At 42.3% G+C, this 25,274-nt stretch overlaps 1 protein-coding gene across 2 annotated transcripts in view; it reads right to left on the reverse strand.

Annotated features, from left to right (window-relative positions):
* The window catches only part of fgf11a (fibroblast growth factor 11a), a 111,630-nt gene extending 105,533 nt beyond the window's left edge, over positions 1–6,097 (reverse strand). For both annotated transcript variants that reach the window (XM_082528181.1, XM_082528182.1), the window contains exon 1: positions 4,908–6,097. In XM_082528181.1, the coding sequence (XP_082384307.1) occupies positions 4,908–5,100 (193 nt within the window). In that variant the 5' untranslated portion in view covers positions 5,101–6,097. The remainder of the gene's footprint in view (positions 1–4,907) is intronic.
* Positions 6,098–25,274: the final 19,177 nt, after the last annotated feature.

Raw genomic sequence — 25,274 nt, forward strand, 5'->3', positions numbered from 1 at the left:
GAGGAGGGTTTCCACAGCAGCTCCAGCCGGCAGTCAGAGGACAAGACAAGCTATACTGGTTTCGCTTTGATATCCAATAGGCGGCTTAACATCCTCATTAGATCATATCAACCCTGCTTACACACACAAGCACAAAGCCGGGGTGAAATTATCTCTCTCCTACACACTCTACCTAAATTATCATAAAATCTCATCATTTGTTTGTGTTTGTCCCTGTATGAGTGTGTGGGTTTGTATGTTTGTACTTGAAATTGTGTCTCTGCTCAGGGTGGTTTGTGTGTGTGTAAGTGTGTGTGTTTGTGTGGGGCAAGATGACCTTGTTATAAGCTGAGTGGGCTGTAGTGCTGGGGCATCATTAGTATGGTTTAGGTGAGGGTTAGAGGGTGTGTGTGTGTGTGTGTGTGTGTGTGTGTGTGGAGGTGCAGGAGTGAGATAGCGGGAGACGTGGGGTGACAGTAGAAGAGGGAAGGTAAGGGGGAGATGTATGTGGGTCGGGCCAGGACACACAAACACACGTCACTCCGGCCGTCACTACAGCACAGGTACAAAGCGAATGTTTGAGGACACATACGTGCGCACGCACACACAATTGTTTCAGAGTACACCTCCTCCTCTCCTGCAATAGCCTCAAATGGTCTTCAACAAAGGGAACCTGAAGTATCCAGTCACAATGTAGTGACGTACTAGCAGAGAGCGGTTGACACACGATAGCGTAAACACGCACGCTTACAGGCATACGGAAAGACTGAGGTGCACGTTTGAGGTGTCTGTGGAGAGTCCCTGACACACTGGTCTGTAAATACGGTGGGCAGATTGTTAAACTGGCACACAGCAGCTCATCTGTGCTGACTCATGCCACACAACTCTCTAGATTTGAAGTTTTCCATCGGTTAATGTATTCAAAATGGCACTACAAGATTACATAATTAAATGAGCTCTGGTAGGCTGAATAAATCATTTCACTAATGCTTTCTGCTTACTTATAGGATATGGCATTTTGTGTGCTTCGTCAAAGGATTGAATCCCCACCTAAATTTGCACCAAGCTGTGTAATCTCCTTTGGGGTTCCCTGGAAAAGACCTGCAGCACATCATAAGTGGTATCAAAACTACCAACCTTTCCACATTTTTCTCCAATAGGTTGTATCAGAACATTCAACAATAACTCAAGCTGTGTAACATTCGCTATAGAGTAGGAAGCAAAGATAGATTAACTTCCAGGTTCTTAAAGGTAAAGTCAATGTAGAAGCACTTTAACCCTGCAATCTCTTCAATAACCAGCAGACTAGTAATATTGGCTTTATTTTTAAACACACAACAAGACCCATCAAACATTTTAGACTTCCTGGGACTAAAAAGGTCCAGTTACTTCAGATGGAAACAAGTAAGGGTGACAGAGACCGATTTTTAATGAACAATGGAAAAAACAAGGAGAAAAAGCAGCACAGATCACATTGCAAGTGGTCTGATGTTACAACGTTGGCTCGGAGTTAAAGATTCACTGCTGCTTTCTGGTGAGTTGTGGACTAACGTGTAACTTGAGTGAGTTAATGGTGCTCTGGGGTTGATCAGTGTTTCTCTACCTGCCTTGGGGATACTTGCACATGTGCACCTTATTCATAAGTTCATGTGTTTAGCTTCTTCTTTTTTTTACTGTGAAAGCTCTCGTGTTGTAATATGTCTGTAGTTAAATCTGGGCTGAATTTTAATTTAACAGTCTCAGAGTTAAAAGAAACCAATAAAAGGTAACCAGAGCCAAAGGAGCTCATGTCAGATAACAGCGACCAATGAAAATACATGACTATTCAACAGACTGTAAGCCACAGCATGCAGAATAAGCCAAAAGAAGGCAAATGAAGCCCATGGAAACAATGGAAGGCATTTGGAAGCAAAGTGAAGGTAAGCTGTAAGCAAGCTGGTCTGAAGTGATGCCAGGAGGAGGAAGAAGAGGAGGAGGTAGAGGCCACAGCTCGAGAATATTCCAGTTGTTTATTCCTGGCCAGGGGTCAACTGTAGCCTCGGGTAAATCTCTGAGAGGGAGGGAGAAACTCACACACGATGAGGATTCAAACTCGCACTCACCAGCTAGCATACACACAGACACACGGGGGGTCCATGACACATGCACACATGATGAAGATATCTTGTCACACGCGGTGCTCATCACAGGCTTCTGTAGATCATAACTTGAAATGGAGAAGCTGGTAATGTGTCTCAAACCACAGCCTCCATACGTGCCCGTGATTACGATAATAAATCCACAGCAGTGTGAGAAGCAGTGAAGCCAGCAGGATGTAAATGGCTTTAAACAATGGGAATGGTAGCGCACGTGGCCTTTTCCCAAGGAGCTGGCACTGCCACGGCCTGTCCAACATATTTTACAACCATAATTATAATATAGAGAGCAGCTGCCTCTATGGCAGATGCTGCTTCACACGCCAGAGGTTTCCCTACGTAATTATCACAAAGAACTCGGCATACCGCTAATAAATATCACACAGGTGCACAGGAACATGCATACTTTGCACAGAGTAGCAATAAAGGACAGCGGAGGGCAAGTAGACGGGAAAAGGCAATGTCCAAACTGGTCAGTCGACTATCACATCCGGTCACACACCTGTTCAGATTGTCAAAACTTTTATTAATAATGTGAAACATAGTAATGACAGCAGAATGTTGATATTCCTCAATGTAGTTCCCAATCATCTGAGTTCAATTAGATGCTTAAAAAATATAAGAAAGACAAATAATTAAATATACAATTAAGTTTTATGATCCCCAAATCCCTAATCTATGGAAGCCCATTTCTGCCACTAAAAAAAAAGTATCTATAACTCAAAATTTCAAGTTATTTTCTTGAAATTTTGACTTACTTTTCTCAAAATTTCGAGTTAATAACTCAAAATTTTGAGTTAGCACTGCCAATCAGTAATTACGTGAATGATGTCATTTCCTTATTACCCGGAAGCTGAAGCCCTCAGCTGCAAATACTACAGCTAAGCTATCAGTATTAGAGCCAGTCATGAAAGCACAAATTGCTGATTATCTTCAGCGTGGCTTCACAAGTGATGAAATCCTTGTGTTATTAGCTGAATTAAATGGCGTTACTATCAGCAAACGTACTCTCGAAAGCACCAATTTGTTGTGATCCGGTTTTGAGGGGGCATTCCATGTAGATTACTGACTGGAAGAGCAAACTCAAACTCAAAATTTCGAGAAAGATAACTCGAAATTCGAGTTATCGATACGTTTTTAATTCCATACTAATCTGATGGTAGGGTTAAATCTGAAAAAAAAAAATCAAGGCACAAATATAATAAAATGACATACCTGAAAAATGATGTGCTTCATCTATTTTGGTTTTTTCCCCTGTCTCTAAAGCATATATGGCTAGCTCTAACCTCAGAGTTACACCTATTCCTAATCCTTTGTTAATTCAGTGAGGCTCAAGGCTCAAGTAAGTCAGTCGACCAGTTGACCAGTGTTGCCACCTTAGCGACTTTTTTTCTAAAAAGTGACTAGCAACAAATCTGGCGACTTTTTCTGGTGTTATTGGAGACTTATTTATGACGACTTTTTGATGTGAAAGCGCGTATCACTCTTACAGTCAACAAGCGGCGGGTACTGCCGTGGGCACCTTGCCTGTGCCAAAGCGCTATCAGGGCAGGAGATGTTCACACCAATGCATCCAAACTGTAAATGAATCGCGCACTGACTGTAACACAGTCAGTTCTTCTTTTGCTGTTATGTGGATCACAAGGTTTAAAACTACTTATAAACACACACAAAGTAACTCTACCAGAGTGCCTATTTCGGGTCACTTCTGCCGGTCCAAGCCCGGATAGAGGAGCAGGGTTGGAATTGTGACATTAAAAAAACAATAACTGCTAAAAGAAATTTTATTTGTAGTTCTAAATAAATTCTAAGTGCATTTAGGACATTTTTTACTCACTTTATGTCTCTTCCACGATGTCATTTCTGTCTCCAACAACGTAGGTTACAATTACATTAGCATGACCAATTATGCAAATTAGGTGATGACGTCATTTAGTGACTTCTAGCGACTTTTAGGACAGCCAATAGCGATTTTCCTTACTGAGGAGTTGGCAACACTGCCAGTGACCAAGTCCACTCCACTTGTACGTGTGCCTGTGTTTCACGACCCAGTCCTGCCTCTCTTTATCTAAATTTAGAAAAGTATTTTCTAACAGACCCCAAAGGTTTATATCAGGGGCACAAACCCTCTTGTGCAACTTGTGCAGCAAGGTCACCCTAATCAAACAAATCAACTGTTTAGTTCAGTGTGAAAAAAAAAACTTGCAAACAAGACATGTTAGTCCAAAGTGTGTTTAACCTGTTTTGAAGGAAGCACAGGGAGAGTAATGGCTGTCAGAATTACAAATGAGAGACCTCTTGACATTTTTACTTCCCAGTAAATCACTGCATGCATGGGCCACATTTACCGTAGGCTTGCAGATTACCAGAGTGTGTGTGCGTGTCTATGTCAGTGTATGAGTGTGAATGTGTCCACATGCACCCTGACAAAGTCATCACTAAAGTCACAGCACAGGTTGGCTGATGCCTGTGGTGAGTGTTACAGAGCTGAGTGTATTAGCTGGAATTTACTCTGTCCATTTCCTGTACGAGCCCTGTTACAATAAACACAGGACATGTTGGGTACAGCTACCAGGAAGATGGGCTGGAATGTTTCCCAGATTCAGATTAAGTCCTGAACTCTGAAATTACAGGCTTTACAGCTGAGGATTAATCTGTCGTCTGGCAAGTCAACTAAAATTCAGTTATCCAGCAAACAGAGCAAAGAAAAAGAGGGGATTGGGTGGGGGTTACAGAGGGGAAGTGCCAAACTGGAAAAGGGGATTTGAATGAGGAAGGCCTTTACAAACTCACCTGGTCTTTTCTCCATTTTTCTCCCTCGACTGCCACATAATCGAACTTTTGATATTAATATGAGGATTTGCTTCTGGCAAAGTGACTTGTTGCTCTTCGGGCAGGGCTTTCGCTTGCTGGCGATCTGCCGGTTTGCCTGGGGGTCCTTGACCTCCCTGCGCTGGCGGATGAGGGAACTGGCAAGAGCGGCCATCTTCCCAGTGCTGACCCAGCTGCCCCCTCACCAGCCTCTGGCGGCTCGGTGGCACCCAGGTGTCGGGGGGTACCGTGGGCCACCCCCCTGCCCACTCACCCAGGGCGACGGAGCACCACTGAGGGAGGGGTGCAGAGCGGAGGAGGGGGCTTCCTAGGACGAATCAACTGGGAGGGAACAGAAAATGAAGGAGAGGAAGGGAGGAAGAGTTGGAGGTGGAGGAAAGAGAAGGGTGGATCCTTTAAAAGCCCTCCCAAGTCTGACAACCACTGCTCACGGAGGTTTGGATGAGTGGTCGTTTGCCTTTATATGTCCTTCTGGGATTTGTGCGTTGTGGTTGGGAGACCGATTCAAGTAAAGCTTTCACATGTCACTCTACCTCTGCCAGGACGAGTCATGTTGTTATCCACCCAAATTCCAGTGCAGTGTAGCCGCTATCCCTCTGACACCTCTGTCCCAGTCTAAGAGTACTCCAAGCACAAATGAAGTTTGTCTCAAAACGGGACTCGTCGCATTATAAAACCAGAACCATTAAAAAAACGATGAAATTTAGTCCTCTTCACCTGCTCAGTCCCAAAAATAAGAAGCCTGATGCTGTTCACTGGGACAAAAAAGGGGTCCACACATTAACTCTCCAAAATGACAGGAGTATCACTGTTGGGACAGCCTGTGACTCCCGTCCTTTCTTTGCCTTCACCTGTAAAAATTCTCCACCTCGAACACAGTCAGAGCAAGAGAAGTAGAGGAAGAAGTAGTGACTGTCCGACCTGAGGTATCAGCTCTGCAAGCTGATGAAGGGATGCGGCTTCTGCTGAACGGAGCGCGGCTTGTTTCCTCAGCATCTTTCAGGCTCCCCTGGAATCCCCGTCGCGTTCACCCGCGCCCTGAGAGAAGACAGGGAAAAAGACGGAGACTTGACAAATCCAGCATTTCCCAGAGATAGAGGTGACATTCATGAACGAGAGAGCGCGGGGACAGAGAGACAGACAGCGACACAGAGGGGGGAGAGAGAGAGAGAGGGAGGGAAAGAAAGAGAGGGAGGGAGTGCAGTGAGTCTATCTATCCCTCCTGTCGGATCAGGCTCACCAACTCTAACAGCAGCGCACTACACCACAGCAGAGCGGAGCGCTGTGTCCTTCAGAAACTCATGCCACTTCACAGCGGGGGGGAAGAGAGATGAATGAATAGAGGGAGACAGAGAGAGACGGTGGGAGGGAGAGGTGATGAGGAGAAGGGAGTGACAGAGGAAGGGGGGGTGTGCAAGCAGGTAGCTCTGCCTTACGGTGGGTGCTGTGTTGCCGGTGCGCGTGCAAAAGTGTCTACTGGTGGGTGACAGCAGTGTGGTGTGGTTCTGCCGAGTCCACCTGCACAGTCCACGTCCGTGTGAGAGGAAAGTCTGTGTCTCCGGTATAAGGCTTCTCTCAGCCCGATTGCACACGTGCAAGGGAGTGAATATGGGAGATGGGTGTGTGTGCATGTGTATACACTGTGAAGGTGTACGGGTGCGAGGGTGTGTGACACAGATGACCAGCATGTCGTGTAAGTGTGAGTGTGCATGTGTGACTCGCTTTCCGGCATGTTCCCGTTCACAGTGCATTCACCGAGCGTGTGCTGGCAGCGTGCTTCACACGCTCAATCCCTCCCTCCTCTCGCTCTGTCTGTCTCTCGCTCTCTCTCACACACACACACACACACACACAGACACTCCCTCCCTCACTCTTTCTCAAATCTATTTCCCTAAACCCTCCCCTTTGCTCCTCTTCTTCCCTCCCTTTTCTCCTCCCCCTCTGTCATTCAGATCTCTCCTTCTACGTCTGAGATTCACCGTCGCCTCCTCCCCTATCTCCCATCTATCACCTCTCATATGTTATACCAGTTCAGACCAAGCCACCTCCACTCCACAACATCTAAAGTGATGTTACCTTAAAGAGTCCAACTAAGCAAGGTTGTCGGTGCTGCATTCTCCGCCGTGATGAGGACATACAGATGCTGTGACACATAGCCTGATTCAGTCAGGACCTCCTATCTCTGCCGTCATGTTATCTGCACACAAACACAACATCACATAGTTATGGGGTCATATCACGCAGAATGAAACGAGAGTGTTTACACCCAGACTTTGGTTAATGGGCCTAAATTGCACTGTAAGGTTTTGTACAGACACCAGTATGGAAGACAGGCTAGACAGCTAGCTCATTAAACGCTCTAGTAAAGTACATTAAACATCATGTAAATTTACCCAGAACTCACTTTTCTCAACTTAGAACAGGCAGATACTCACTTTTAATGCCGTGGCTAACAAGACGCTGTCTGTTCTTCTTAGTTTCCATTTTCTGTAATTCAGGCTGGAGCTCAGTTTCCTCCAGCTCAAGCACAACACTCAAACGCTCCACGCGTAGCATTTCTGATAGCATTTGTTCGTTCTTCCAATAAGAATTAATTATTGACCCATAGTGTCCCGGTTTCTTACCAAACTGACCATATTGAACTAATGCACATTCCCAGACGTGTGCAGTTAACCTGAACAAAGACAAAAAAAAATGTAAAAAATAAAATATTAATATATTTGATGAATTGCCTTGAAATTATGTATTCATGGAACAATGGACCAGCTTGCTAACCTTTCAAGGATACTTGAGGGTGTGTGGTAGTTTGTCCAGTCGGCCTACTTTGTGGCCTTGGAGAAGGAATTCAACCAAATCAGTTGGAAAGTTGGTTCGGGAGCATGTTTTGGTGCTGTTAGACCCGTTGGGTGTCAGTGTCCAACTGTTATTTCTTGCAAAACCTTCACAGACAGGATTTCTGGACACAGCCAGGGCCTAGAAGGTATTAGGTTTGGTGGTGTCAGGATGATATCTATGCTTTGTGGATGATGTGGTCCTGTTGACTTTGTTGAGCGATGTAGCTGAGTACAAAGATGTTGGTATACTCTACCTGAGTGCTCGAAGCACTTTGTACAACTTGCTGTATTTAAACTACCACACTTTCCCTGCCCTCAATGCTTATTCTAAATAAGTACTTTCTCTCTAACATTCACACTCTGAAGGATTCATCGGAGAGCAACTTCGGGTTAGGGATCGAAAAACCAGCCTTTCAATTATCAGATGATCTGCTCAACCTCCTAAACCAGAACTGGCACATCATCTCAGGAGCTTGATCAGGTGTGTCCTCAGAGTTTGTTTTTGGGTTTGTTGGTTTTTTGTTTGTTGGTTTTTTGTCATTATTCTGCATATAAAGACTGAGGTCTATTATAAGTATTCTGTGGTACTGGCCTACATACTTGAAAAAACTTTGGCCACACCAATAAACACAAGTTCACTGTATGTGCGCTATCTGCCTATTAGTTTGGGCTCGCCAGCCACTTTGTTGGAAATGCTGTTATGTCCAGCTTCTGTCTAGCATACATGGTAGATGTGAAAATGGTCAAATAAAGTCTTTGAGCATTATGACCTTGAGTAGTATTTTTTGGGTGACACTTCTGATGTTCCATCAATGATGCCTAAAATTTTCTGGACCCACCAATAATCCAAGTAAGTCATTCTTTTTAAAAAAAAAATAAACATACTTGTGCTGACTGCTTGCTCAGCTAACATCCTGTAATTACCACTTCCACCAAGGCTCTTACACTGTCAGATAAAAACTGTTTTAATCTCTAAAGACTACACTGATTAAGGCCTATTAAAAAATAAAAGAAAGAAAGAAAGAAAGAAAGAAAGAAAGAAAGAAAGAAAGAAAGAAAGAAAGAAAGAAAGAAAGAAAAACAAGTTTAGCACTTTGGGAGTTTGAGCAGGTGATTGTGAAAGGCAGGAGTAGCTACAGATTTAGAGTGCATTTAATCTTGTGAGAGAACTGGCAGTTGCCTCTAACTTCAGCTGACATCTCCATACATATTTCTGTTCTTTTGGCCCATGTTCAAATTTTGATGCCGGAGGGCAAATTTATGAATGCCCAGACTGAATGACACAGGTGGTAAGCTGGCAGCAGGACATCACTCAGTTGCCAAGGATGTAGCAATATGGTAAATTATGGCAATTAATCACATCGTACCTCTCTATCTGTCATTTATCAGTCTGTTCACCTATTCAGTGATTATTGGACCAATAAGAATCGAGTTAAGTAGCAACAATGAAATTACCACACAATTCTTATTCAAATCAAGCAAGGCATGTGACTGTACAAGCTTTTGTAAGTAATTTCAAAGAAAAAAAGGGTAATGAAATCCACTTGACTATATGTAAAAGACCCCGAGAGATAATCGACTGATGGTGAAGAGATTCAGAAGCACAAACACTTCTGCATTTATATTCTTCAACATTCATCAATAAATAAAAAAAGAGCTGTATGATGGTTTTTTTTCAAATTTTCAAATACTAAAAAATGTTAACAAAAAAGAGTTTTTGCAGCTGTTTTTTTTTTTGTCTAAAATGTGTTTTTCATTGCCAATATTTTCCCATCAATGCACCTAGAAGTTGTTTGCTGAGTCCCATTAAGCGACAAAAATAGAGGAACACATTCCTGACTGCATGCATCAGACCAATAAAGCATGTGTGGTGCTCTGCAGTTAGGACTCTCTTAAACTATGCACTCACATCTGACACCATTTTGGGGTGGGCATGATATAGAAAGAACCAAAAAATTCATTAAAAGAATTCCCAGTAAACCTGCACTTTTTCTTGGAATGCCCAATCACTACTTTTAACACATATTTTCACCAGTATACCACCAAATGTTACTTTTTATATCAAGCAAAAATCTTTATGGAAGTGTCTTAAACCTCTCTTTTTTTTAATGGCCAGCAGTGGGTGATTTCTCTGATGATTTCCAACAAGAAGTTCAGCTGTATAAGTCTATAATATACGCTATAATGTTATAATATAGCATATATACAGTGTTGGTCAAGTTACTTGAAAAAAGTAATCAGTAACTAATTACTGATTACTTCCCCAAAAAAGTAATCCCGTTACTTTACTGATTACTTATTTAAGTAATTAATTGCTGAGTTACTTAGTTACTTTTTAAAAACACGATTTACAACCTGAATAGGTGATAAAGCGATAGATCTTTCAGCCCAATTCTACTTTTTCTGCATAATCCATCATACAAAATGTAATCAAATGGAAAAGTCTCTTTTTTTAACTTGTTTTATCAGTTTTAATCTTTTAACTTTATGCATCAAATAAATATTAAATTATATGCACCATTCTCTGACTTGAAGAACTTAGTTTAATATTTAAACTTATTTTCTGCACATTCCAGCACATAAAATAAAATATTTTTTGTGTTTACACTCAGTCTTTCAAATAGAATCAAGTAAAACACAGCAGAAAATAAATAAAATCAAAGACTAACGGTCCTGTTGCTCTATTTTCACCTGTAAAGCAGGAGTAGGGTAGGCGGAGGTTTACCCTGGTGCAGGTGTGCCGCAGCGGTCAGTGGAAGAATCCGCAAGTTTCTCTGTGAGTTTCCCATTACGTCGTTGCGCACTCGGTGCTTGCTTGGAAGTTTAGGGGGTTTTTTCGCTGTAAAAAGAAGTTTTCTTCCCACGCACGATGGACGCTAATGTTTTTGTCACTTTTTATGGAATCAAACTGAAAGTAAGGTCAGTACCTCCACGCTTTAAACGCTGCACGCTCATACTCTCTCCTGCACTCAATATATTATCCATTGTTGATCTGCACACAGCTGTTGTCACGAACGTCGCACTCGCTTACGTCAATGTCATGAGACATTCTCGCAAAAAAAAATCACGGTTTTAGTAACGCAGTAACGCAGCGTTCCTACGGGAAAGTAACGGTAATCTAATTACTGTTTTGCGATAGTAATCCCTTACTTTACTCGTTATTTTTTTTTAAAGTAATCAGATTACAGTAACGCGTTACAAGTAGCGCGTTACTGCCCATCTCTGCATATATATCCTATATAATATAGGGTACATGTTTTTTTTTTTTTGATGGATTGATTTCAGCACAGGCTTACTGTGTGAATGACAAGCTGGTACTGTATGAGTGGGGAACAGGTTGGTGCTTGATAAGGAGAGGATCCTGGTCTTGAATATGGAGTATATTCTACCTGCGCCTGTGTGGCTTTTTCTGTGGGTGTTCCAACTACTTTCAAACACATGCATGTTTGGTTAGTTAACTATAGATTTGAGGTACATAAAGTACTTCAAGTACATTGAGTATGTGAATTTAAGGGTTAAATGTGACTTGTAGTCAAGGGACTGATGAAGAGCTTTGACTGGTCATTAACCCCATGACCACAATTGGCCCAACTGCCAAGGTGGTGAAACAGCACAAAACTACATCGAGCTCCCAACCGATGGTGATTGATGGTTTATATTTCTTACATTTCCAAATAATGGCACCAACAGTTTATGCTCTTGTAGCCCATTCAACCCATGTGCAGATCGACAGTCTTGTCCCTGACCTTTAACGGCTGTTGACAATTATGCCTCATACAAAATACAAGTAGAGATCAGGAGTATCTGTGATTGATTGGTTGGTTGGTTGGTTGGTTAGTTGTGATCTGTGTGCCGCATGGCCACAGTGCCAGTCTGTGGGAGCCAGAATTCTGGCTGCTTGTTGGGGATCAAATACTTATTTTACTCAATGACATTCAAATCTATTTATGACTTTTATGTAACATGTTTTTCTTGATTGTTGGTTGATACGCTGTCTCTCTTCGTTAAAATGAAACTACCATAAAATTAGAGAGTGTGCCCAATACCCAGTGTACTTCTAGTGTAAGAGTAGAAAAGCAATCGCGTTCCCATTCCCATTTGGTATGACTAATATGTTTCCCAAGCACATTGGCACTATGTACTTTTGAACAGCTGAAATGGTGATGGACACGACACTCAGAGCATCATTTATGCACAGAGCCAAAATAGATTCGGTGTTGCAACGTCCATAAAAAGGGACCACTGAAGAAATATGGCACCTGCTTCGCAGCACTTAAACTTAGCCACAGTGTTTGTTTCTTTACGAGAACGTCCCCAGGGCTAATTTAAGAACTCCTAGCAACTGCCGCTGAATCACTGTTTACGTACCCTGGGATTGGTGAGACCACTGCTACACTCCTGATTAGCCCGAGCCTGATATGAATGTAGCAGCCCACAAAACATGGACAGGATTTCAGCCTGAATAGTGAAGAGAAACTAAATACTAATTTACCTAGACAGTCAATTTACAGTAAGGAGTGATTTACAAATTCTACTGGCAACCATCAGGAAATATTACAGGGGGAGTTCCCATGATAAAACTCATAACATAAGCTAAAAAGAAAAATGGAGCCCAGATCCTCTCCTGTTTGTGATTCAAGATTTTTATGAAACTGTAATGGCAGGAAAACAAGAGTGTGTCAGCCCCCGGAGCGGCCAGCTTTTTCCTGAGAAGGCAAATGTAAGATGATTCTGTGATTTGTAGGCAAACCTGTCACTGGTCTCTCTTCCTCGCTGTTTCTGCTGGACTGCAGGATCCTCCCCACCCCCAGCAAATACCCACTTAGCCCCGCATATATATGCACATAACACCCTTGTATTGCAGTTTCCCAAGTTGTTAAAATAGTAGTTACCTTTCTTTCTGTCAGTGCACTCTCCTCTTACAGCAGTATGGGTGTCTTTCCCAAACATCCCACCCCCAGGCCATCCCATAACTCTCTACAGAATTACACCAACCCACATCAGAAGTCATCCTACCACGACCGGCCTCTGCCATATCTTTTAAATCATGCCTTGTGCCAACTCTGGCACCTTTTAAGCCTGGCAGCTTAGAGGGTCCAGTCCCAACAACAACTGGTGCATCAAGATTTTTGGTTTAGGAGATTGTGGAGAGGCACAAGACATTACTTGGCACCCATGTGTCAAGACACAGTACAGATAGTACCAGTAGGGAGAGCAGAACTGCCAAGGAGACGAGCACAAACGCTGGCCAAGACACAGGGACATAAATACAGAGAGAGAGAAAGAGACAATAAAACCAAGAAGGTCAAAGAGGGCAAGATGTGCACATTTTCATTTGTGGGTCTGTGTGTGTGAGACAAGTGAATTTGATGACACGGATCTAGCCACCCAACTGACAGTTTACACTTTCCCATAAGCTTCCTCTTACTCATCACTCTTTAGTTAGACACAAAAACCACAGACTGCAAAGACTGTGGCTGCAAGTGGACGCACCAAATCACGTAAGAAGTCTGGGAGAAATTACACAGGTTACAAACACACATACAAGTTTTTTTGACTTTGTTCCAAGGTTATAATTTAACCAGATTATGATGATTCGCCTTTTCAGGATATAAATGAGGAGAGCGGAAATCCGTTTTGAAGTCCAAGTCATAGTACTTGAAACTTTGTACAGATAAATATTTCTGAAGCATTAAAAATGTATTATGCTGTTAGCAATGGACTTTCCAACCTCACAGGACTGCTAGCTTTCACACCTAGCAAGACTGTTAGCATACGGGGTTTTTTCTTTCACAAATCTATCAAAAGAACTGGGATCAAGTGGGAATATTAAATAACTATTTTCACACAATATGTTACATTAGTTTTTGTTCCCTGCATGCCAGGATATTAGTCGTCATATTGACTGATACATATGAAAACTAAATGCTAATTTATTCTCAGGCTAGCTCAAAACATGACAGTTAATTTAGAGTAAGAAGTGATTCACAAACTCTGTTTGCAACCCTCAAGAAAATGTACAAAGGGGGAGTTCCCATTATAAAAAAAAACCTGTTTGTGACTCAAGGTTTACATTAAACTGTAATGACAAGAAAGCAAGTGTGTTTAATGTAAAGCTCTTCATTGTTTTTAGCGAGTGTCAGCAATCAACAACCTGCAAAACTTCTCTTCACCATCCATTTCTTCATCATCTTTCTGTTTTTTCTAACAGTGAGGAGTGAATATCATGCATCACTTACATGGTTTTGTTTTGTTTTCCCTGAAACAGATGGGAGGCATTCAGTTAAAAAAATGATGACACAGTGAGTGTTTCGCTGTGGGCGGCTCAATGATATTCAGATTTCAGGGATTCAGCGAAGGCTATAAAATGCCACAAAAAGCAGCAGGGAATGGAAAAGGTAAAAACTGCTCAACTGAATGCGAATAAAACTGGGTACTGACTGGCACACACTTCTTGGTGCTGGACAAAATATACAAGTTGTGGCTTTGAGGAATCTTTGATTGAAGGTTGTGAACTACTGTTTGCAACATATGTTGGAAGAAAATTCATAGGCTGCACATTTACAGACAGCTAAGCTCCTTGTTGTGTTTTTTTAACCTCCCCAAACAACACGGCCATTTATTTGTGATGGTGTGTGACTCACCAGCGGAAAGTCAAAGTGAAAAACACCACTTCAAAAAATAAAAGTAATGGTTCATGCTAACCGGTTCATGCCTCATTTGCTGTACAGTATTCATGCACGGTTATCTGTCACCCACCCTTTCTCCCCCTGCTGGGAGCCAGCAGGAGTGGATGTGTGTGTAAAGAAGTGTAGCAGAAGAAAGCAGTGCAGAGGGCTGCAGCCTTGTCTTATATAGGTTAGCATATATACACAGTATATACTGCATGTGACAGCAGGAAGCCTCAGGCTAATTCATAAAGTCTCATGCTGCAGACGAATTCAAAGGAAGGAATTTTGGGATGTGTGTTGAAGCGTGCAACAATGAAGGACTGCATGCTTTTTATTGCATTCAAGCATCTATACTGTGTACAGAAAAAAATATGAGCTGTGCAACATATAGCTCAGGATTTGTCATCTCGACATCAGCAATTGCACGGAGGTAGCTGAGGGCGCTAATGCATTATGGCGCCATATTTCAACCTACGTCATGCTGGGACTTTGGTGTCACAGATAAATATACCCAATAAAGATAGAAAATACATACAACGCATTTATAAAACCATAAACGGAGCCGTGTCAAAGCCGATCTGAAGGCTGGAAAAAGTGCGTGTTTATCATTTGTGTGTTTTATACATGGTGTACGAGTTCCGCTTCCTCGTTATGTGTGATTGCTGGTGTTGTTCTACCCCTTCTAACCTCTAAATCTCCAGGTACAGCTGTGGATTAGATGCTGGTAAATTACACCCCAGCGGCTCTACGCTGTCTCAAATAATCCAATAATGCACCGTTCCTTTGTGTCAGTCAGTGCCGTTTAACTCGTACAGGCCTGAGAGAAATGAGCCCCAAATTGGGATTGATGTGGAGGGTATTTCTGTGGGGGGGCTTTAATGAACACATAATGAAGGTATCCACCGCTTTGGCCTCCCTAGGTGCTGCAAATAAATCTCTCAGTGGTGGCAAGTGAGACTGGACCAGGATGCTAATCTGTGTTTAACTTGCGTCGTGCAAGAAACGAGGCACAAGGCAACATGCATGCTCTGTGTTATCCCCTGTTTGTCCTTCTTCGTTGTATTGGAGGTTACTGGTAGGCAAAGTTTAGTAGTGCAACTGGGAGAACAAATGAAGAGCTGGTTCACGCAGCTCCATTCACCAGCAACCATATTTGGTTGGCAGAATTGGTAGAGTTCATTTAAATTAGCTGGTTTGTTGGCACAAACCAGGCTTTTTTAAGTACAGTCTACAAATTTTCAATAGGTTTGAGGTCATGGCTTTGGGAAGTCAACTCTAAAAGCTTAATGGGCCCTTTCTAAACAACTGCAGATTCAAAAATCATTAGTTCAAACAATTGCAGGCAAGAACAAGTTGTTCAGATGTGTCCCCACTTTGGAGGTAGAGCAGATTGGAAGGTTGGTGGTTCAATCCCTGCTTCTACTGTCAGGAGAGCCCGGAGGCTAGTGCGGGAAGCCAAAAGCAGATTCAAGTACAGAAGGCAATGGTAAGGTTTCCACTAGTTAATTTTAATTGAGCACCGGAATTAATGTCAACACAGAGGAGAGCAGGTCTGAACTGGGCAGAGAGAGAGTGTGGTTAGAGAGGACTGCAGGGGAAACTAGACAGGAGAAGTGAGGAGTATTGGAAAGGAGTCTAACCTGAGCGGTGAAGTGTGCAGCGATAAAACGAAGCCTTGTCATGGAGATCAGCGTCCAGAAGATCCTGAGCTGCGGGCAGTAGAATGATGGAGAAACGTGGCAACTAGAAGCGCAGAGAAGATATGGTAAGTACGAGTCTTTCACAGGGAACATGAAGTGAGGGCCTGCTACCAACTTGAGGTTTTAGCTGACGAACTGGCAAAGGAAAGATGAGGACGCTGCCGATAGCTTGCGGATCAGGAACAGGTGAGCTGAGCAGGTGGCATTCAATTCAATTCAATTCAATTTTATTTATATAGCGCCAAATCACAACAAAAGTCGCCTCAAGGCATGACAAGTTCTTCATTCAGGGTGGATACCAGAGAACGCAGGAAGGTATAGGAAAACACTGGAGCTCACCTGGACCATTACAGCCCTATCCTTGGGCAAGATACTAACCCCGAATTGCAATTTGGAGTATGTATGTGTGTGAATGCTAGATCAGTCCATTTACCATGGTACCAGTGGTTAGAATAATGAAGAAGGAGAACTATATAAAGAGGCATGTTCCAACTAAACAACACATCAAGGTTGCTTTTGGAATGGATAAAGCAAGCTAACATTTAACTGCTGGGATGGCCTTCCCAAATCCAAGACCTCAATCCATTGAAAATTTGTGGCAGATGACTAAAAGTCTGGTTCGTGCCAATTTAAATGATCTCTACTAATTCTGCCAGGAAGAGTGAACAAATATTCAGCCAGAAGTTTGTCAATGGCTTCTAAAAGCATTTAGTACTTGTGCGACTTGCTAGGAGACATTAAACCAAATATTAGGTAAGTTATATGTTTACTTTTGAGCCTGTTTGGAATACAGAAAACTCAATTTCCAACTTCTGAACCCAAATCTTCCTTTTAAAGTCATTATTGAAGTCACATTTATGCTATACAATTATTCCACTCTGGAAAAGAACAGTTTAAAGAAATGATTAAAAGCCCAAAATTATGATGACACCTAAGTTCATGATGAGTATGTGGAAACTTTCAACCTTACTTGCATTATTTTGTCCTCTGTTTGCCAAGACTGGGGAGAAAATGTTGAAACTAATTCTGATATCATAGAGTTATGACTAAAGACGACTTTGGGTTCATTCTTATCAATGTACCAAATGTCCAAACAGTTTAGTATACGGGGATGCCCCTAGATATTAGACTTGACACAGCTGTTCAAGCAGTCAGGCAGAAGCTATACACACAGTGAAAGTACTCGCTCTTCAACACCATACGATCTAACCAGTTACAGCCAGAAACAGCATGGCCAGCTGTAATCCATGCTGTACCCGTGACAAAGCTGGCCAGTCTCTCAGCGCTCAACCACATTACTCTAAGCTGCACAGCAGTAGTCACACAAAAATGCGTACTGCTTGCTGCTTCGCAAGTTACCCATCTAGTTAGCCACAATTTCTGCATCCTTTGTGCAACCCACCAACTTTTTCATCTCTAATTTGAGCATGCAGAAAGAACTAAACCCCTGTTTTCCTCACAAAAAGTGATTATGTGGGTGCAGCAAAGCAGCCCTCCCTTCAATTCTGTGTCTGCAGGACAAGACAAGTAACAAGGAAGCAGCTCACAGAAATTCATTAAGAATTCAATTAAAAAGAAAAAGAAAAAGAAAAAAAAAAACATTGCAAACAGCCTGGGGCCAAAGTCTGGAACCAAAATGACAATTAATGAGTACAGGCGCTGTTAGTTTCAGCTAAAGAGAAAAGTGTGAGTCTTGATATGCTATATGAGTAGAATATATGTGCTTAATTCTTACTGGACACAATCTTCTGCTATTTAGTCTTCACCAAACAAAGTGGCATTAACCTTCTTGCCTGTTTTTTCTTCTTTTGTTTTGAAAATACAAACTCGTGCTCTATGTTAGCAGATAAAAATATGAAACTCTTCTAAACATTCAAGGCAGCAAAGCTTGATATTAGTGCTAGATATCAGCTTCAAACAAAAATGCCTGCATTTGCATAAAATCACAGCACAGCTTTTTGCCTCGGGTCAACATTGTGTGCTGCTAAGAGCTCCATTAGATTTGAGGTTTGGCTGGACTTGTTATTGTCTTGTCATAAATATTACACTACCTTCTGTTGCCATTTATTTTAGCAAAGCCAGACCTTGGACTGTTTCTGTGACACTGTGTATTTATTGAGGGATGAAGGTGTAATGACTTCCAGTCAAGGTTGTTTTTCCTGCTCGGAGCAAGTGGTTACCCAACAAACCAATCAGGATTGTGAAAAGACAGGTGATGATGATGAGATCATAGATGATTTAAGACTATTTCTCAAAGTACAAAATGCTGGAACGAACTGTTTTTCTATGTGATTATCCCATTCAGCAGCAGACACAATAGAATGAGAAAGGACACAGAGACACGGGACACAGATGCCATGTAATGAAAATTACTCATAATTTATAAATGACTCAATAACTAAAAGTTGAATCCATCTATGGTTACTGGGAGCTTTATTAATATACAACAATGTTATACAGGAACTTTTTCTATCAGCTTTTCCAGTGAATCACCGACTTTATTTTATTTATATGATGTATATAACTCACCCACTTGCTGCACATAATGTCTCTTTGTATATATTCACTCACTGTATGTGTCCTTTTTGCACAGTTGTGAATCGTATCAGGTCACATTTCACTGCGTGTTGTACTTGTATGACCATGCACGTGACAAATAAAGAATCTTGAATCTTGAATGGAAGTGATCGGGACATCTGAGCACAATGATTTGGATGGCTGAGTGAATTGTTTTGGCAGAATATATTGTATATAGGTCCCTTTAAATTTAGGTGGACGGAAGCTCACTTAATGTTTCAGTCGGTATTGCTCTTCGACTTTGAAGGGTTCCCTGTAGAAATGGACCAACTACAGCACTGTACATCGCGGGTGCCTCTGTGGATCTGCTCTCTTATAAAAACACACAGTTAAGAACAAAGGGGCGGAGATACCAAAGGAATCAAGGCAATTAAGGCAGGATCCCAGCAGCTGCTGCTACAACAAACTTCTCTTTTCAGCAAAATGAAAGTGACTCAGTTCAGAAGGCTCTCTGGCAATCTCCAAAACAATACACGGATCAAGGAACAGCCCTCTCCTCTCATCTACAGTGCTGTGTGTGTGCGCTCCTGCTGCTGAGTATACAGTATGAGACGAAGAGTAGAAGCTCCATCTGCGAACCAGTCACTCTCTTCCACACACACACACACACACTGCCTCTTTGTATGTGTCTCCTTTGCAGGCAAGATCATGAATATTCATGTGTGGGCACAAACACAGACTGTAAGACTAGACTCATAAGCAGAGGTCCAGAGCAGGTAGGTTCACTGACGCTTTATTTGAGGAGACAGAGCAGGACAGGACGTGACAGGGCAACAAAATGCAACACAGATATGACATTTTAAGAGAAAGAAAAAGGGACAGAGAAGCCGGGAGACACGAGGGGACACTGACATTATGTCTGCGGACAGAAATATGCTGATGAGGGAAAGAAGACATGAAAGGAAATGGAAAGAGGAGATGGGGGGAAAAAGGAAGGAGAATAGGGGAAGCTGACAAGGGAGTATTAGAGCCACTTAAAAAGACAGAGTTAGAGGAGCAGAAGAGAAGGCTAGCAGCTCTGAATACTTACAGAGCCACAGCGGACTGAGCAACACAGAGACAGGAGGAAGAGAACTGACCCGTTGTCTCGAGCAGATACGAACACCCAGTCGAGCAGAGCGGACAATCTCTCCGCAGCGCTGGGCGCAGCTCAGAGGCCTCCAGCAGCTCCTTCATTTTGTTCAATACAACTTTCTTTACTCCCTTTGAGAGTTGTGGAAGAAGTGGGGCGAGCACGATACAACTGTAAAACTTTCAACTTCAACTTTCAACCCCATCACACCGTTTGCTTGCTGCATGTCTGCTTCCACGTAAATGAGCTCTATTCCTGAAGTTTTAATTAAAGCCGTTGATGACTTCTGGGTGTTTAGGAGGTCGTGGCGATGCTATCAATATGCAGAGTGATACGTGGGGGGGGGTTTATTGACAAACAGCTAAGGAGATGAATGCAGTACAGATTAAGTGGAGTGGAAAATGAAAACAGCTTCATGGTCAAAGTGAGGGTGGGTTACGCTGTGGAAAAGACGGATAAATCCACAGCTTTGTCCAGTTATTGGTATATCTTCACAAACCTGGTTGTCCTGCATTCATCTAAGTAGCAGTGTTCGTATCTGGGGACGTCGGTGAAACTGCTGTGAAAACATTCAAAAAACAAAAGCAGTGGGAAACTAATGGAACTGCAACTAAGTTCAGGCAGGCGTCACTAATATCCTTCTGACATGTCAGTGGAACTGCATCCCTGTCCGCTGTTTCAACCCCTCCACCGCCCCAACATCTACCTGCAGATATTTCGGTTTGAATAATATATCCAGGGAAGGATAAGCTGAGAGACTACATAGCAAACGCTTACTGTGTTTTCTTATGCTGTAAAAAACAGACTGTTTCAAACTGGTAAAACAACTGAATTTTTACCCAGTTACTAATAATCAAAAGTACAATTACTCTTTAGATTTGTTTAACTTAAAAGCACAAACTTAATTAACTCCTACAATCTTGACCATTTCAAATTATAAAGGAGTAGTTTGAGGATGAGCAGAATAGTAGCTGAGGTACTGGATCCTGGGTCTTGTAAAACGTGGGCAGACCAAGAACTGTGTTTACCTCAGAAACTGATGCCTTATAGGAATTTATTGCCAGACTGAAATACTTCCCCCAAAGCTTTCTGCCTGAGATAACCGCAGCTCTTTGTGTCCCTGGAATCATTAGTTGTGTCTGGTGGTCAGTGCCATCTTTGCCTGCAGTCTTCGCCTTTCGGCAAAGACTGCAGGCAATAGATGGATGTATAGGTTCAGTCGGGGAGTCGTGTTTTGAAGCGACTTTGCTGATGCCATAGTAGCTTTAAAAAAAAACAGCAATGGTGAGCCTTCGGGCAGCACCGACTGCCAAACTGAGGCAGACTGGTCTTAGTTTAGGCAACTGACTGGTTGTTAGGGTGCCATTCTGGATTTGGACCCATGTGTCATAGTAAATCTGGGGCAGCAGGAGATCAAGAAACAAAATTATCCAGAATTATTTGTAATCTTTTCTAAGGTTCAGGTCTGTATAAAGCTGGGGTGTCAAACATAAGGCTCAGGGACCAGCAAAGACTCAAATCTGAACCACTGTGCTGCTTTAGAAAATGTGAAGAAGGTCATAAAATTTGGACTTTTAACTATATTTTAAGTTTTACAACGTTTTCGCCTAATAAAGACTTCCCAATTGACCATTCATACTACAACAAAGAAATAAAGCAATAAATAAACAATGAAAGACGATTTAATGGAAAAATTTCTTTATTTACAATGGATATGCATTTTTTTTAATGCCACTTTTCTATGAATTCAATAAAACTTTCTATTTTATAACTATAGGACAGTTCTTAGAAAGCCCAAAGAGTTATGCTGACAGATGTCTTTCATCTACAGCAACATTTCTTTATCACGTAGAAAGCCTGACATACATTGGAAATACTACACTTCTTAACACTGATTCAAGATCTAAGTGTGTATGTGGCCTGCAATCCAAAATGAGTTTGACATCCCTGCTATGAAGTATTCAAGTAGCACATTATGAGTCTTTGATTTACTTTGATTTACCTCCACTCCTAGAAAAATGCTGCTGGTGCCAAGGTCATAAGCCAAATAGACTGGGAATGCCTCAAGAAGAACAAAAGTTTCAAATAAAAAGTGCGGTGAAGTATTGCATTCAGAGTTTCAGAAATATGACGAGGTCTCTTAAATCTAATGAACTTATAATAATGATGTGATCTCGGTCTAATTGGCATTAAGAAGCTGTAATCTGTGATTAAAAGTCTGTAGCGACGGTAAAAGTGACAGAAATGAAGGTGTGCACACTTGGGAAATTCAGCAGAGGCACAGTTTTACAGACTGTACTCTCACTTTGTGTAACAGCATAGACACGCAGACACGCAGAGACACACAGTGTAGCATCTAATTAAACACGTTTAAGCAATTGTTCACAGAGGAGCTCCCATCAAGGGCTGGTTCAGTGGAGACACATCAACCGGAGCCACTAAAAGTGAAACTGTCATTAAAAACTGTTGGGATTTTGGGAAAATTCAGCAACTTTATGTGAAACCCCATCAAAGCGAAGCAATTGCTTCCCATGTGTTCATTAAAAACTCCTAATTTCAGTTAAGAAAAAATTATAGGATTGCTTAAAAGCCTGAGCATTTTACTTGCAGTCTTAATTAGTCTCAGTGTCGTTGGAAAGCGGAGCGTGAACGTCTCAGTGTGTGAAGCAGGGGACGGAACAATCGGCACAATGGCAGAGAGACGCTGTTGGAGCAGCTGAGCTGAGTGTTTGTGCACGGCTGATGGAAACCCCCCCAACACTAAAGTTAGGCGAGCGCCAGAGCTGCCGCGAGCCGGTGCCGGCTGGCAGACCGGCGAGCCCAATGGGCTGGCGCCGCTGCAGCTACAGAGCTGTTGTGTGATATCTCAGCGAAACAGATTGAGATTAGTCTGCCATGATCCACACAGGAGAAAAGAGGGATGGAAGAGGAAGCGAAGGATGGAGAGGGAAGTGGAGATAGAGCTGTAGAGCTGCTTTCATGCGATGCTAGGAGCATGCTCTAAAGTAGAGAGGAAGACAAGTTCTTTCTTCCTTTTTCTTCCATATTTCCTAATAACACAATTGCACTTTGGTTGCATCCCAGCTTTGCTATATTTAATGATTGGATGACAGCCACTGTATCACTTCAGCACACATGCAGAATTTTTCCCCAGTATGTTCTCATCACTTTATGTTCCATCCTTTGTCTTCCTGAGGTTTCGCCTCAGGCTCTGTGTCTTTGTAATCTCACCCCTGTGTTACCTTGAGAAGGCAGTCAACCCTCTGGGTAAATTAGTCTTTCAGTCTTTCATCTTTATTTTCTGATCCCAACAATTATGACATCTCCTCGTGTGGAAGCTCTTCTTCTTCTTCTTCTGTACTCACTGCTCTGTCCTGTTGGAGTCTGCCTGGCACATGAAGACAGCCCAGAGACCGGTCTTTGATTTTACTAGCTTAGAGAGTTTTTCTCCACGATGAATCATGATGAAACATGGCACAGCATGAGGTCTTATGTGTATTCTACAGATCTGTTCCCCACTGTATTGGGTGCTGTATGTTGAGTTTTTGACAGCGGGGATTTGCTAAATTGGATTAGCCATTATTGCTGAGCTTTTCGAATCTGACAGCAGTAGCCAGGGGACAGTCATCCATACAGCCTGGTCAACAGCTGATCGGTCACCATGGATGAGGCCCACACACTGAGTGGGGGGTGTCCTGAGGCTTGGAAAAAGTTCAAGAAGCAGCTGATTGGCTGGCTACTTGGAGATCAAATTGAGTCCCGGATCAGAAGCTTGTTTAGCATTTGTTTGGATAATGAGAGTTCTCCAGAGATGAAGTTCAAGAAGATAATCTGATTAGAAGCCCGTAATGTTATTAATAAACCATTGGTGGTGGAGCTGACTTTATGAGGGTGAGATGATGAAAGGCTCATAGGCAGTCAAGCTCCTGAGGGGAAGAAGTGCGCTGAAAGATGGCACTGATGAAAGTAAAAATAGATACTGGATGCTGTATTTGTTAGATTTAGGTGCGCTTTCAGGGTTGTTTGGAGGCAGCAAAGGAGATAAAAACGACATTTTAAAAAATGTAAAAGATATTATCAGATATGGAAGTTCATGGCTGCTAAAATTAAACTTACTGCCAAAAGTGAAATTCCAAAAATGCTGAATTTACACTGCAGTAATGATGATCACATGTGTAAGAAATTATGTTTACTGATTATTTCTGTTTCGAGTCAAGCTGAAAGGAATTATGAACAAAGTAAGGATTGATTATCTTGTGCTTGTATTACACAGAACAATCCGTGTCTTGTGAGTGCATTACACTCTGACCATGAACAGGATAAAAACCATGAGAAATGGAATAAAGTGTTACTTTCTGTGAGCTAAGCACATATTATACTGCAAGAGTGTATTCAAAGTATTGATTGTCCATACTGCAAAGTAACTTGTAGTATCAATCTGATACTACAAGTTTAAATTCAATTTCAATTTCAGTTTGATTTATATAGCGCCAAATCATGACAACAGTCTCCTCAAGGCGCTTTGTAAGGCCCCTACAATAATACATGCAGAGAAAAACCCAACAATCATATGACCCCCTATGAGCAAGCACTTTGGTGACAGTGGGAAGGAAAAACTCCCTTTTAACAGGAAGAAACCTCCGGCAGAACCAGGCTCAGGGAGGGGCGGAGCCATCTGCTGCGACCGGTTGGGGTGAGAGAAGGAAAACAGGATAAAGACATGCTGTGGAAGAGAGACAGAGGTTAATAACAGATATGATTCAATGCAGAGAGGTCTATTAATACATACAGTGGGGCAAAAAAGTATTTAGTCAGCCACCGATTGTGCAAGTTCCCCCACTTAAAATGATGACAGAGGTCAGTAATTTGCACCAGAGGTACACTTCAACTGTGAGAGACAGAATGTGAAAAAAAAATCCATGAATCCACATGGTAGGATTTGTAAAGAATTTATTCGTAAATTAGGGTGGAAAATAAGTATTTGGTCACCTCAAACAAGGAAAATCTCTGGCTCTCACAGACCTGTAACGTCTTCTGTAAGAAGCTTTTCTGTCCCCCACTCGTTACCTGTATGAATGGCACCTGTTTGAACTCATCATCTCTATAAAAGACACCTGTCCACAGCCTCAAACAGTCAGACTCCAAACTCCGCCATGGCCAAGACCAAAGAGCTTTCGAAGGACACCAGGAAAAGTATTGTAGACCTGCACCAGACTGGGAAGAGTGAATCTACAATAGGCAAGCAGCTTGGTGTGAAAAAACCAACTGTGGGAGCAATCATCAGAAAATGGAAGACATACAAGACCACTGATAATCTCCCACGATCTGGGGCTCCACGCAAGATCTCATCCCGTGGGGTCAAAATGATCATGAGAACGGTGAGCAAAGATCCCAGAACCACACGGGGGGACCTGGTGAATGACCTGCAGAGAGCTGGGACCAAAGTAACAAAGGTCACCATCAGTAACACACTA

Source organism: Aulonocara stuartgranti (genome assembly GCF_965226115.1).
Source record: "Aulonocara stuartgranti genome assembly, chromosome: 3".
Lineage (NCBI taxonomy): Eukaryota > Metazoa > Chordata > Actinopteri > Cichliformes > Cichlidae > Aulonocara > Aulonocara stuartgranti.